Genomic DNA, 14,957 nt, shown 5'->3' on the forward strand with positions numbered 1-14,957 from the left:
GTTCATGATTTCCTTTGCTGTATAGAATTTTTATTTTGGTGGAGTCCCAGTAATTTATTTTTGCTTTTGTTTCCCTTGCCTCAGGAGGCCTATCTAGAAAAGAAGTTGCAGCAGCCGATGTCAGAGACATTATCACCTGTGCTGTTTTTTAGGATTTTTGTGGTTTCAGCTCTTACATTTATTTAGGTCCTTAATTCATTTTGAGTTTCTTTTTGTAGATGGTTTAAGAGAGGGGTCTAGTTTTATTCTTTTGCATGTAGCTGTCCAGTTTTTCCAACACTATTCATTGAAGAGACTGTCTTCTTACCATTGCATATTCTTTCCTCCTTTGCCGAAGATTGACTGTGTAATAATGAGTTTTTTTCTGGGCTCTTTATTCTGTTCCACTGACCTTTATATCTGTTTTTGTGTCGATACCATACTGTTTCGATTACGACAGCTTTTTAGTATAGCTTGAAATACAGGATCTATATCTTGAAACCCTTCACCCCTTACCTTTTCTGCCACATCCATGATTTCTTTCATGATTTCCTTGATTGGCTGTATTGTAAATCCTCTGAGGTCATACACATCTGGACAGTTTTCTCTGGCAGGAATTTATTGTTTTGGGTTTGATGGCTTTTTCTGTAACACCTATGGCATTATTAAAGAATATACTACTGTCAATTTTATGCAACTATTAATACTGCATCTTTATGTTCATTTACATTTCTTTCAGCTGCAAATGGCACCATGTACAGTCTGTGTGCATAAATTCTGATAAATGTTGACTTTTGTCATTTGTGTGTATTTTATGATAGCAAATGATAGAAGAGTATCTACATATGTTATGTGTTCACAAAATATCTTTTTCTTAATATTTGAAAATACTTCTAGGCTATCCATTTCTACTGTAAGTTTTTTCAAATTGTTCTAAGCCATTAAAAAATTTTCCAATCTATTTATTTTTAAAAATAAACATATGGGGGCACCTGGGTGGCTCAGTTGGTTGAGCGTCTTCCTTCAGCTCAGGTCATGGTCCCAGGGTCCTGGGATCAAGCCCCGTATCAAGCTCCCTGTTCAGCAGGGAGCCTGCTTCTCCCTCTGTCCTTCCTCCTATTTGTGCTCTTTTTCTCTCTCTCTCAAATAAATAAAGTCTTTTTAAAAAATTCACATATAAGTGGACCTGCACAGTTCAAACCTATATTGTTCAAGAATTAAGTATGTATGCCACATTTTTTATCTATTCATCCATCAGTGGACATTTAGGTTGCTTCCATGGCTTGGCTATTGTGAATATTACTGCAGTGCACCTGGGCACACAGATATCTCTTCAAGACCCTAATTTCATTTCTTTCGGGTATACCAAAAGTGGGATTGCTGGATCATATGGGAATTTCATTCTTCAGTTTCTGAGGCACCTTTATATTCTTTTCCATAGTGGCTATAGCAATTTAAATTCCTACCTACAGTGTACAAGGGTTCCCTTTTCTCTACATCCTCTGTACATACCTTGCTCTTGTTTTTTGGATAATAGCCATCTTAACAGGCGTGAGGTGAATCTTACTGTGATTTTGATCACGTAGCTCATCCTGTTGTTTTTTTTTTTTAAAGATTTTATTTATTTATTTGACAGACAGAGATCACAAGTAGGCAGAGAGACAGGCAGAGAGAGAAGGGGAAACAGGCTCCCTGCTGAGCAGAGAGCCTGATGCGGGGCTCGATCCCAGAACCCTGGGATCATGACCTGAGCTGAAAGCAGAGGCTTTAACCCACTGAGCCACCCAGGTGCCCCAGCTCACCCTGTTTTTTAAGTGTGCTATAATCCCATGGTCTGTTTTTGCTTTTGTTTCCTGTGTTTTGGTGTCATATATAGGAAATCATTGCCAAGACCAATGTCAGGAAGCTTTTTCCCTGTCTTTTTTTTCTGAGAGCTTTATGGTTTGGGGGTCTTTTTTTTTTTTTTTCCTTAAGTTTTCTTTTTTTAAGCAATCTCCACACCCAACATGGGGCTCAAACTCACGAACCCAAGATCAGTTGTCACATCCTCCTCAACTGAGCCATCAAGGCTCAGTTATTTGATTCTTATGTTTAAGTCTTGAATCCATTTTGATTTTTTGTGTATGGTGTAAAAGTCCAGTTCATTCTTTTGCTTGTGGATATCCAGTTTTCCCAGCACCATTTATTTTAGGAGACTGTCCTTTCCCCATCATTTATTGTTGGTACCCTTGTTAAAGATCTCTTGATCATATCTGCATGGTTTTATTTCTGTACTCTGCTCTCTGCTGTTGGTCTCTCTGTTTTTATGCCAGTGCCATACTGTTTTGATTACTCTGGCTTTATAATGTATTTTGAAGTCAGGAAGTGTGACACCCCCAGCTTTGTTGTTCTTTCTCAAAATTTCTTTAAACTATTTGGAATCTTTTGTGTTTCCATGCAGATTTTAGGATTGTTTTTTATTTCTGTAAAAGATGTCATTGGAATTTTGATTGAAGTATCCTGAATCTGTATATTGCTTTGGGTAGTATAGACATTATGAGAATATTAATTCTCCAATCCACGAACATGTGGATTTAGTTGTGTCTACTTCAATTTTTACTTTAAGATTTACTTATTTGAAGAGAGAGCAGGAGAGGGGAAAGGGTCAAGGGAGAAGCAGACTCCCCGCTGAGCTGGGAATTTGATGTGGGACTCAAAATGGAGCTCTGGGATCATGACCTGAGCCAAAGGCAGTCACTTAACCAACTGAGCCACCCACGCGCCCCGTCTGCTTTAATTTTTTATTAGTGTTTTATAGTTTTCAGTGTACAAGTCTTTCACTACCTTGTTTAAGTTTATTCCCAAGTGTTTTATTCTTTTTGAAATAGGATTATTTTCTTTGTTTTTTTAATTTTAAAATTTAAAATATTCTGAGTTGTGTAACTATTATATTTGTTACATAATAACTGTATAACTAATGTTATAAGTATAGTATTATTATAGTTATATATTATATGGTAGTTAGGTATTACATAAAAATATATCTCATTTGATCTTTTTATATAATAATGTATAGTACAGTATTATAGTTTTATATTATTATAATTATTTATTATTATAATATCATACATTGTTTCATTTGATCTTTGCGACCATAAAGTAAGATATTCAAGAGAAACATCATTTCATGGAATTTGTTTGTTTTAGTAATAGAGTTCTTAACTATGGTGACCTAACTTGGAAGTTTCTGAATAATGTAATTTCTAAGGCTAAACCAGTAATTATAGAACAATATGCCTTTAGAATGCAGGTTGATGTCATTTTGTTTCATTTAAGGTTTTTTTGTCATATGACCAAAAATAAGACTATTTCTGTATCTTAGCAGTGCTAATTTTATTCCTCTAGTTTAGTCCATTATTTCTCAAATGAAAGCTCTTGGCAAACACCTGGAAGGTCGTTTATAGATACATAAGTTATAAAACTCCAGGCAAATGATGGGTAACAGTATTGGTAAATATAGGTCATACAAATTAGTAACTCAGCTTCTTCACCTTCTGAACCCTGTCTTTCCATTTCTTCTTTCTTTTATGTTAAAATCTGTGGTCATACCAAGAAGTATGGAGGGGGAAAGTAAAGAGTTAGGATAGTTTTTGTTTGCTAAACTAATGATAGAAATAGAGATTTGGTGGAGTCATAATAAAATTATTTTTTAAATCTTTGGTTTAACCATAAACCTAAATAAAACTGAATTGTCTCTCAATAGAAATGGTGAAAGATTTTTAATATAATTTTTAAAAATATTTCTCATATTTGAAATGATCAGAGGCACCAGAGCAAATATTTGTATCAGTCTGAGGTAGAGAATAGAATTAACATTGCATTTTACCTAAAACTTAGCCTTGTCCAGTTAGCTCAGTAATCCATAATCCATATTTTGTCCTTTTTTCCCTCTTACAGCATCATCACCAGACAAGAGCTCAATATATGGCAATTTTTCAGATGGTATAACATGTTTTTGTTTTAGTTGTGCTTATTTTCTTTGTTCTCTTAACTTTGTGCCATAAGTTTCACTACTACTTCCATTAAATAATTTGGGTCAAATACTTTAAGGCTTTCTAACAAAACAAATGTACTTTATGCTTTATACTAGACCCCATGGCATGCTGTGAATAATTATGAAAGAAATAACTCTTGAGTCTCAAGGAGCTGTCGGTCTAACAGGCATCTAGATCCTCCCACATTTTCTTCTATTTCTGGCTGATTTCTGCCTTATATTCTCTTGGTGAAATTTGTATTTTCTTTCTCTGTTGGAAATACTTAAATTATGAACCATAAATTGATAGTCTTTATTATTCCTATCATTAGATGACAGCATTCAGAAATCAGAGCTTGGAAACCAGTCTCCTTCAACCTCTAGCCAACGTAAGTTTGTGTATTCAGTTTCTATTAAATGAGTTTCTAAAATTGGTCATACATAATTGTTTTAAACTTTTTTGACAGCAAAAAATAATGCTATTTGAAGAGTTATATTTTAAGCACTTAGGAGGAAAAAGTGTGTATTTTACTAGCAGTGAAATTCTTTAAGGACAAACTATATGAAACATCTGGTTTTCCCTTTCACTTAATTAGCCATAAGATCAAAGTAAAAAAGCAAAACTACTAATACCAATAGCCAGGTGAACCTTGCTGTGTCAAAAGAAAGATGGCACATGGCATGATGTAATAGGATTACCACGGGTTTTAGAGTTCACAGACCTGTATTTGGATTAGATTGGACCCCTTAACCTTCTGTCACAGCCTTCCAGCAAGTTTCTTTAATTCTCTAAGCGTATTTATTATCCCGAAGAGACTAAGAAAGTAACAGTGACTCTCACTTTGGTCTCAGTACTACTTTCCACTAGCAAGATTAGTACCTTTAAGGAACTTTTCTTATGTAATATGGGCTGTACCTATCCATATTTACCTAGAAATTAAAATTGAAAAATTAAAAATACCTACTTATTTTTAAATAATTTAGTAAGAATAATGACAGATTGCTTATATTTAGTAAGAATAATGACAGACATAGAGGAGATTTTCTAATCTCTTCAATGTCTGGGTTTATAAAATAGAGCTGGATTCTCATATCAGCTTCTGTATTCAGTTGTTAAATATATTGTTTTGGTTGCGGTATATAGAAAAATCCAGCTTTATACAGATAATGTAGATTTTTCTAATAGTTTAAATATAGTTTGGGATATTCTCTTTCGATACTGTCCAAAACTCAAAAAGTTACTTAATATGTAAGATCTGAAGCCAAATTAATGATTTTTTTGTGTTCTATTACATTAAAATTGGCCTTTCTTGGGACGCCTGGGTGGCTCAGTTGGTTAAGCAGCTGCCTTCGGCTCAGGTTATGATCCCAGCGTCCTGGGATCGAGTCCCACATCGGGCTCCTTGCTCCGCAGGGAGCCCGCTTCTCCCTCTGCCTCTCACTCTGTCTGCCTGTGCTCGCTCTCGCTCGCTCTCTCTCTCTCTGACAAATAAATAAATAAAATCTTTTAAAAAAAAAATTGGCCTTTCTTGCACTTGGAATAGAATATCATGCACTGATCATTGGGAAAATACTGGGTCACTAAATTATGTCGATCTTGCGAATGTTGACACATTTATAAGACAGTATAAAAAGATTGCATTTGTTAATATCACCACCAATCTCGAGAGAAAAAGTCTTTAAGGGTTCAGGAGCTGTCGAGTTTATAGTGTCAGATACAGTATTTCCACAATCCTGATTTTCACTTTAAACTGTGAATTTTATAATTGGCAACAAATATTGTCAGTTGTTTTCCTAGAAACAGCAGACTCACTTTGTTCATTTTCAAGAAAATGTCTGGCAAATAAATACTCAAGTCTGACCAACCATAGTTTTTCCCTTGTTTTTGAAAGTACTAGTTCAGCTCAATTCAGTTGCACAAAATTATTTTCCCTGAGAAAACTACTGTACTGTGCCAGGTATCAGAAGCACTTTATGTACATTTCCCAGTTCTTTGCATACTTTATTGAGATTTGCATTCAAGGGTTGAATTTTAATATGATAAATAATTTTAACTGCTCTATGAAGCAGTTTCGCTGATAACCCTAAATGCATGGCTGTGAGTACAAAGACTACATTAGCACTGCCCTGTGATCTATGCTAAGGTATCATTTGCTTTTCCCACCATGGCTTTGCACCATCAATGCAAACGTCAACATGGTGGGAAAAGTCAGAGAACATCTTAGTGTTACGAGACTAACTTTTTAACCTCAAGGACCCTCTTGGAAGGATCTAGAGGTACCCAGCAATCACAGTTTGACAACCATTGCTCTAAAAGGTTCATAGTACAAATAAAATAGGAGGTGTAAAAGTATTGTTCCTATTCTATTTAAATGAAGTGGCATATGAGAAAGTATAAACTGAAAAGCGCTAGATAAATGTAAATTGATATTATTATTGCCAGTAATAATTAGGAATGAATTGCATAATCAGTTTTACTGGTATTAACTTGCATTCCACAAAAGGTGGGCATCGGTGCAATTAAAAGGACAGCTAGCTACTATAAAATATGGAAGACTTTCACTTACAGTGCATCCTGTTTTAACCCCTTTATATACTTCAGAAACATTGCATGTCTGGATAATAAGCTGTATGAATTTGGGGTGTCTAAATTTAAAACTATATTATCAAATAACTTTTATTATTGTTTGCCTCCCAAATATTAGCAGTAGTAATAATAATAGTTCTGCCTTAAAATAATACTATTTCCGGGGCGCCTGGGTGGCTCAGTGGGTTAAAGCCTCTGCCTTCGGCTCAGGTCATGATCCCAGGGTCCTGGGATTGAGCCCCGCATCGGGCTCTCTGCTCAGCAGGGAGCCTGCTTTCTTCTCTCTCTTTCTCTCTGCCTGCCTCTCTGCCTACTTGTGATCTCTGTCTGTCAAATAAATAAATAAAATCTTTAAAAAAATAATAATAAAAAATAATACTATTTCCGACTTGCTTATGCCATTTCGTATCTTTGAATTCTGCTTTTTCCTTTTAAGGCTTTTTATTATTTTGACATTGAAGAGACACATGCATACTTATATGCCTAAAACCTATGGGTGTGAAATTTTCTTAAATACATGTGAGGAACATTTCTTTTTTTTTTTTTTTAGATTTTATTTATTTATTTGACAGAGAGAGAGAGATCACAGGAAGGCAGAGGCGGGGTGAAAGCAGGCTTCCTGGTGAGCAGAGAGCCCGATACAGGGCTCGATCCCAGGACCCTGACATCATGACCTGAGCTGATGGCCTCTGCCCAACCCACTGAGCCACCCAGGCACCCGAGGAACATTTCTTTAAGAAAGTAAATTCTGGGGCACCTGGGTGGCTCAGGGGGTTGGGCCTCTGCCTTCAACTCGGGTCATGATCTCAGGGTCCTGGGATCAAGCCCCGCATTGGGCTCTCTGCTCAGCAGGGAGCCTGCTTCCCCCTCTCTCTCTGCCTACCTACTTGTGAGCTCTATCTCTCCGTCAAATAAATAAAATCTTAAAAAAAAAAAAAAAGAAAGAAAGTAAATTACTAGCTCCATTCTTTAAATTCCTTCCTCTTTTATCTAATGTTTATGAAGAGTAATACTGATTTTAAGTCACTTGTCCTTGAATCTAAGAAAATGGTATTTGAATCTGTCATTTCTTTCTTTTCTTTTTTTTCTTTTTTCCTGTCCTGAGCAGAAGTGACTGGACAACCCAAAAGTGCATCTTATAGCAAGATGTGGTGGTGGCTACTTGTTCTGATAGTTTCTTTGGCTCTTGGGAGTTACTTGTTCCCTCATCGTCCTGAGGCGGAAACCACTGCTGTTCAAGAGTTCCAGAACCAGATGAAACAACTTATGAATAAGTATCAAGGTCAAGATGAGAAGCTGTGGAAAAGGAGCCTCACATTCCTGGAGAAACATCTGAACAGCTCCCAGCCCCGGCCTCAGCCTGCTATCTTGCTGCTCACTGCTGCTCGGGATGCGGAAGAAGCGCTCAGATGTCTGAGTGAACAAATTGCCGATGCCTACTCTTCTTTCCGGAGTGTCCGTGCCATCCGGATTGATGGGACAGGCAAAGCTACTCAGGACAGTGATGTTGTCAAACAAGAGGTAGATTGGGAACTGAGCAATGGATTCCAGAACGGCCAGAATGCTGCCGTGGTACACCGCTTTGAGTCACTGCCTGCAGGCTCCACTTTGATCTTCTATAAATATTGTGACCATGAAAATGCAGCCTTCAAAGATGTAGCCTTAGTCCTGACTGTCTTGTTGGAGGAAGAGACACTGGGAACCAGTCTAGGCCTAAAGGAAATTGAAGAAAAAGTGAGAGATTTCCTCAAAGTCAAGTTCACCAGCTCGGACACACCCAACTCCTACAAACATATGGATCCAGACAAACTGAGCGGGCTCTGGAGCCGTATTTCTCACTTGGTCCTGCCTGTCCAACCTGAAAATGCCCTGAAAAGTGGCATCTGCTTATAAGTCTGACAGAAGACAAATCATGTCTCAAGTTCTGAGAATTTTTCAGACTTTCTAGCTAGAGACGGGATTCAGAGCTCTTTTTGAAGGAACTGGTTTCTTTTTAAAGGAAGTCAAATTCTTATGTAAACATGGAACATCTAAATCATTTATTCAGCCTAATTATCTGTTATCTGAGAGAATCATTTCTCTGTTTCCTTTGAGATCTGTGTTAATGATCTCTGAGGACTATAAATCATATGGGATCCCATAGAGGATCTGTTTAGGTTCAGGGTTGCAACATTATTGCTATGGTATGACCAGACCAGGTTGCGGGGGTTGGGTTGGGGGGGGATTGGGGTCCTTCCTATGAATCCTCTCAATTTTTTAAGTTAGATTTTTCACAGAGTTTGCTATTAGTAAGGCAGCTCTCTAAATGCAACTGTGGGTTTTCCCATTTTGTTCTCTTCTACATTATTAGGTGTGAGTTCCTTAGCTTCCCCTTGTAGGAACGAGAGTAATGAAAGGTCACCAGAGTGTGTTTTGGGATTTTTTTTTTCTTTGTTTTTGGAGGGCGGGAGAAGGAGACAAGGCAAAAGAGAAATTGTCGAATGAAGAAGGAAAGGGGGGAAAAATCTTCAAGATGAAATTTAAAATAAGCCACTGAGACTTAGGTCTCTCAGACATAGCCATATGAACTCCATTCTCGGTGAATTCTGTTCGGGTTTATTTTTCACACAGCCTTTTCTTCCTTTAAGAAATTTTTGGTCCTCCAAAGGATTTTGAAGCATGTGTATTCTAAGGTTTAGCATATTTGTTCATTTGTCTCTGAAGGGTGTGGTCAGTTCAGAGCAGTTTATTTTGGAAATATCCTGAAGCCTTTGTTTTGAACTCAGAAATGCAGTTGCAGGAATTGGTAAACCATTGGTCCACCAGCTTTCCTAGACTGCTGAAGAAGGACTTGATTCTCTGCGTGCAGTCCTAAGTCCTTTAATGACACTCTTATGACAAATGTAAAGATTTACTGTACACGTGATAAATTTTATTAAGAGTGCCTCAAGCCAAAATGAAAGTAAACTTGGCCATATGTGAAGAATGTTGAAATGTACTATTGTGCATTCCTGTGCTACTGTTGTGTTTCAGGTGTCACTTAGCTTCTGTAACTGAGATTTCTCAAAATTTGTCGACCGCTGTGCTTTTCTTAAAATCTTAAGATTCCGGATCCACCATGGTTTTGTTTAGTTTCTTATTGTCTACAAAACTTAAAATGAAAATAACTGTTTTTAGAATACTAGAGGCAGTCATTGACTTAACCATTTACCTGTTGAAGATCCCATGCCTGGTAGTGGGGTGTGGTCTGGTTTCCCCCAGCTACAGGACAACCAGTATTCCTAAATTTATACCCTTTATTGAAATTTGCTCCTGACTGTCAGAAGTCAGGCCATCTGATTTATAGAGGATTCTAAAACAAGAGTTTTTGAAAAGGCTTATTTTATACACATATATTATATGGAGAAACAAATGTTTTTATTAAATGTTTCGCTGACCAAAATAATTTTAAAGAAATTAACGTTACTTATATCTTTCAGGAAAAATAATTGTAGCAGCTGATCTGTAAATGACTTTAGAAGCTATTTTAGTAATTTAAATAAATTTACTTTCTTGGTTTTTACTCTATGTCTTGTAAACTTAATGATTCATAAACTTTTGGGGTTTTTGTCAGTTAATCCTAGAGCTTTCTTGACACTTGAACAATTTTAGTAACTTCCGCTAACAGGAACAAAGGCCAAAGAACTGGAGCTATTCACAAGTGTATTGGTTTAAAGATGTAATCACCATGGTTTTCTGTTTCATGCAGGTATTTGAAGTATCACTATGTTGGAATTAATTTAGGTTTTCCTGGCTTGGCAAAAGTATCTACAGCAGTGTTGCTCAAATTTTTCTTCTTACCTTGGTAAAGAGCCTTAATAAGATACTGTTTTTTCTAATTGTCTACCCCCTAGAACCACACATATACCACACATATACACTGTACCTGTTCATGGACTATTTATTTTTGTCCTTTATACATAAGAAGATAAAATTTTTTGCCCTCCAAGAACCAATATTTGTCCCCGCTGAGAATGTAAGCTCAAGAACACCTGTATTTGATTTAATTTATGTGTGTATGTGTGTGTATTTATCTATTCATTACGTAGACTCCACGCCCAGCATGGAGCCCAATGTCAGGCTTGAACTTAGAACCCTGAGATCAAGATCTGAGCTGAGATCAAGAGTCAGATGCCACCGGGGCATCCCGAGAACATCTGTATTTTGGATGCTGCCTGAAACGTTCTGTTTTCTGTTTATGTTACCACCCTTTTGGGAGGGAAAATTTAGTAAGTCATCAGCTTGAAAATAGGAGCTAGGGTATCTAGCAATTAAGCACATTGTGACTTTGGGTGGCAACACTGGCCCAGGGAAAACCACAGCACAGAAATCTTAGAGATTTCTAGAAATTAATTTGCTTCCCTTCCTTTAATGACTTTCTTATCTTTAGGGAATTTTTCTAGCTCTCCAGTTCTCAAAACAAAGGTAGGAAGTAAACTTGATTTTTATTCTATGAAGAGAACTGTAACTTCTTTGCATAGTTCATGCCCTTAGTTAATACCTAAAGACACAAAATCCAGTTTCCCTTTGATCTTAGGTCTTTGGAAAGTGGCCTTTATGTTGGCAATGTAAGGAAGCATTTCTAGTGACTGGATAATGGACAGTACTGGTACATTGTCTCTATCAAGGTCATAGAGTAAAATCTTACAATATGAGGATTCTACTGGCATTTTCCACCTGGGAAGAAGATGTGAGTCCTGAGTTGGAAAACAAGCCAAGAAGGTTGTCATCGACTAAAAGGAAACTCCTGCCTTGAATATCTTTCTCTCTTTGGCCTGGATTTAGAGAAGTCCTGACATTCTTGCAGCCTCTTGGGGATTGTAGGGAAGAGAGCCTGTCACCTGAGCATATATAGGCAGAAACCCTTCACCATTTACATATTGTACCCTTGTCTTTTGCCCATTCCTAGACACATCTGGAATATTTCCTCCTCTCTTGCCTTCTCCCTTTCCCCAATTTTATGCTTTGCTAATTCTTTTTTTTTTTTTTTAAAGATTTTTATTTATTTATTTGACAGAGAGAAATCACAAGTAGGCAGAGAGGCAGGCAGAGAGAGAGAGGAGGAAGCAGGCTCCCTGCTGAGCAGAGAGCCCGATGCGGGACTTGATCCCAGGACCCTGAGATCATGACCTGAGCCGAAGGCAGAGACTTAACCACTGAGCCACCCAGGCGCCCCTGCTTTGCTAATTCTTATTTGTTTGTTCTTCGGGCTCAGTTTTTTAGGCAGACTGCTCAGATATTTGTTGAATAAAAATTGCACATCCTACCTAATTAACTGAAGTAGGCTAAGTCGTATCTTAGTACTTCACCTGCTCTTTTTCTGTTATTCCTGAGCCTTTTTCTAAAGCTGTAGAACTATTTCACGGGGCACCTGGGTGGCCCAGTGGGTTAAGTGTCTGCCTTCTGCTCAGGTCATGATCCCAGGGTCCTGGGATAGAGCCTGGCATCAGGCTTCCTTGCTCAGCGGGGAGCCTGCTTCTCCTTACTTGCTGCTTCCCCTGCTTGTGCTTGCTCTCTGCCTCTTCTCTCTCTGTGTCAAATAAATAAAATCTTAAAAAAAAAAAAAAAAGTAAAGCTATACAACTACTCCAGCCTCATTTCAGTAGTGCTATCAGTAATTTAAGGAAGAGGACCGATGCCATGGGATACTGGTTCTTTTCTGGTGGAATCAAGGATTATTAGTGAGGGGTCTCCAAGGGGAAGGTGAATGGTAAGAGACAAAACTGGAAGGCCATGAGGTCTTTATGCTGAGATTCAAAATTTGAGTTTCCTTTAAAAAGCAAGTTCTTGTTACATCTTATATTGCCTAAGAGGGAAGTACAGTCCAAATAAGGGATGGCTATAGGTGTGGAGTGAAGAAGGATAAGAAAAAATATTTAGGTAGAAATGACAAAGTATGGTTAATTGAATGTTAGAGAAAATACCTCATAGAGGACTTTTCAAAGTGCTCTACTACTAAAAATACCTCTTCAATTAATTTCGCCCCTGTATCTTCTTTCCCCCAAATACTGAGCACACAGTGGCAAACTAAACTCTTACCTCTGCATGTCTTTGTTGACTTGTAGCAGTTTGAAGTAGAGATAGACACATATTTCGTCAGGAATTGTTTGATTGTAAAATACCCTGTCTAACCAGAAGAGAAGAGGAGGGTGTTGTAAGAATGCACTGCAGCCTCCAAGACTTCAGAGACTGGTAATGAGGGGACTGTTGACGGACAGCTCAGCTGCCATTTCCTCTGCCTCTCTACTTCCGGCTTGCTTTCCCTTAGTAACCTCGCCTTTGTGATTTAACTACATCAAGAGGGTGAACTTGATTGACTCAATCCAGTGTATGGATGATCCCCCAAATATATATATAATGAAACATAGCTGCCTAGCTCACTCCTTTAACAGGGAACGAGGTGGGAATGGGGAATGGCATCTCCTGAAGTCAGGCCACCAAGTGGGCAGATAGGGTTAAGGCACAATAAAAAACATCTTCAAATCTATGAAGACCTTTATATGACATGATGCTGGTTATTTCATTTCATTTTCACTTTAAAAAATGAAATAAAAGGGCACCTGGGTGGCTCGGTGGGTTAAAGCTTCTGCCTTCGGCTCAGGTCATGATCCCAGGGTCCTGGGATTGAGCCCCACATCGGGCTCTCTGCTCAGCAGGGAGCCTGCTTCCCCCTCTGCTTGCCTCTCTGCCTACCTGTGATCTCTGTCTGTCAAATAAATAAATAAAATTTAAAAAAAAAAGATTTTAAAAAATGAAATAAAAGGTGATGGAAACACTATTAAATTTTAAAATCTGTGTCTTGATCGTGGCTCTGTCTAGATGAATTTGACCTAAGCAAGTTATTTATGTGGCTCTGCTACAAAAGTGTGCTGGTTTCTTCCTATTGCTTCTGTGTTGTTTTTTTTTTTAATGCAGAAAAAAGAACAGTTATCAAAACTTCAGGTGCTATCTTAATATGCAATGGCTACTATTAATTTGTTATAAGTCCCTCATAAGAACACTGAGCTTTCTTTAATTTTCAGACTCTGTCTTGGGCAAGTGTGGTGGGAGACTGTGTACCTGATTCAAATTTGATTTTTTTAAGTTTCTCCCCGCCAAACCCAATTTTAGAGAGTACCATTCTTGGGCTAAACTTGAGAATCTTCTCCATGCTATAGAGCCCTTTACAGAGAACATTCACTCAGTAGGTATTCTTGGTGGACAATTTTTTTAAAAAATCTTTCAATCTCTCATAGTTTAAGTGGACTTCTCTCATTTCATCTACCAGATAGATGGAAAAGATCTACATAAAGGTCTTCATATTTGAATATGTATCAAGTTGTCTGTTACCCTTTCTTATTTTTTGTCAACTACTTGCTAAGTGTTTATTAAAGCTGCAAACACTGTTTCAAGTGTTTCACATGTATTAACAGGTTCAAGTCTCATGATAGCTCCATGAGGTTGTAGTTACCCCAATTTAATAGACAGGAAGCTGAAGCACAGAACAGTAAATGACACTCAAGAATACCCATGAAAAAAGTGGTGAAGCAGAAATGTGAATTTAGACAATCTTGAGTTTAGGCAGTCTGGCTTTAAAACATCTCTTGTCAACCACGGTGCACATAGTCTCTAAAACCCCCAAATACGGTATTTCTCCCCAATCTATTCAGGCTCTATACAGATTGGAATATTTTTCCATTTTGAAGGTTCTTATTTGTGGCTCTCCTTTAAACCCCTGTCTTTATTTCCTCCTTGTCCAGCTTTGTGGAATCCAATATTGCTCAAACTAGGAGTCTAAAGAATTTTGCGTAGGAAGAATTTGACTCATACTTGCTTAGGCCAGCATCCTGCTTCTGGAACTCAAGGCCTGCAGTGTGGACTCACAGTGGGTCCTTTTTGAAATAGCTGTATGTAACCTAGGTGTTAGCTGTCCCTACATACCACACCGCCTCTGTCTTTGTCCTCACCGTCTTGATGCAAAATGGCACCTCTTTGAATTGCTGAAAAGTGAGTATAAAGGCTCAAGCTTCTAAGCCCAACACAGTGTAATCTTCACTCCAGAGTTTTCCCATGGAGTTAGCTGAGGTTATGCGACCTGTATTATAGTGTGACGCCCCCCTCAATCCGGTCCTGCTTCCTTCGCCTCCTTTCCATAGGTGTTCATACCAAGGGCATTCCCTAGTAAACATACAGCACACTAAATTCTGTCTGAGTCTCCTTCTCAGAGACCCCAACCTGTGCCACACTCTAAACTTAGTGTATAGATGGAGTGAATGACAGCTAATATTTTGTGCCAAGCACCATGACAGCACCATATATATGGTATCTCATTTAGTTTTCAAAGTCTTTTGAAGTATATACTATCTCCTTGTTATAGATGAG

The 14,957-nt window shown here is 37.9% G+C and overlaps 1 protein-coding gene across 2 annotated transcripts in view; it reads left to right on the forward strand.

Moving 5' to 3' along the window:
* The window catches only part of TOR1AIP1 (torsin 1A interacting protein 1), a 41,913-nt gene extending 31,789 nt beyond the window's left edge, over positions 1-10,124 (forward strand). The window contains exons 10-12 of one of the 2 annotated variants that reach the window (XM_059412698.1): positions 3,916-3,960; positions 4,324-4,380; positions 7,687-10,124. In XM_059412698.1, the coding sequence (XP_059268681.1) occupies positions 3,916-3,960; positions 4,324-4,380; positions 7,687-8,471 (887 nt within the window). In that variant the 3' untranslated portion in view covers positions 8,472-10,124. The remainder of the gene's footprint in view (positions 1-3,915; positions 3,961-4,323; positions 4,381-7,686) is intronic. The other variant, XM_059412699.1, reaches the window with a different exon arrangement.
* The last annotated feature ends 4,833 nt before the right edge of the window (positions 10,125-14,957 follow it).

The sequence above is a fragment of the Mustela nigripes genome, chromosome 10, assembly GCF_022355385.1.
Source record: "Mustela nigripes isolate SB6536 chromosome 10, MUSNIG.SB6536, whole genome shotgun sequence".
Lineage (NCBI taxonomy): Eukaryota > Metazoa > Chordata > Mammalia > Carnivora > Mustelidae > Mustela > Mustela nigripes.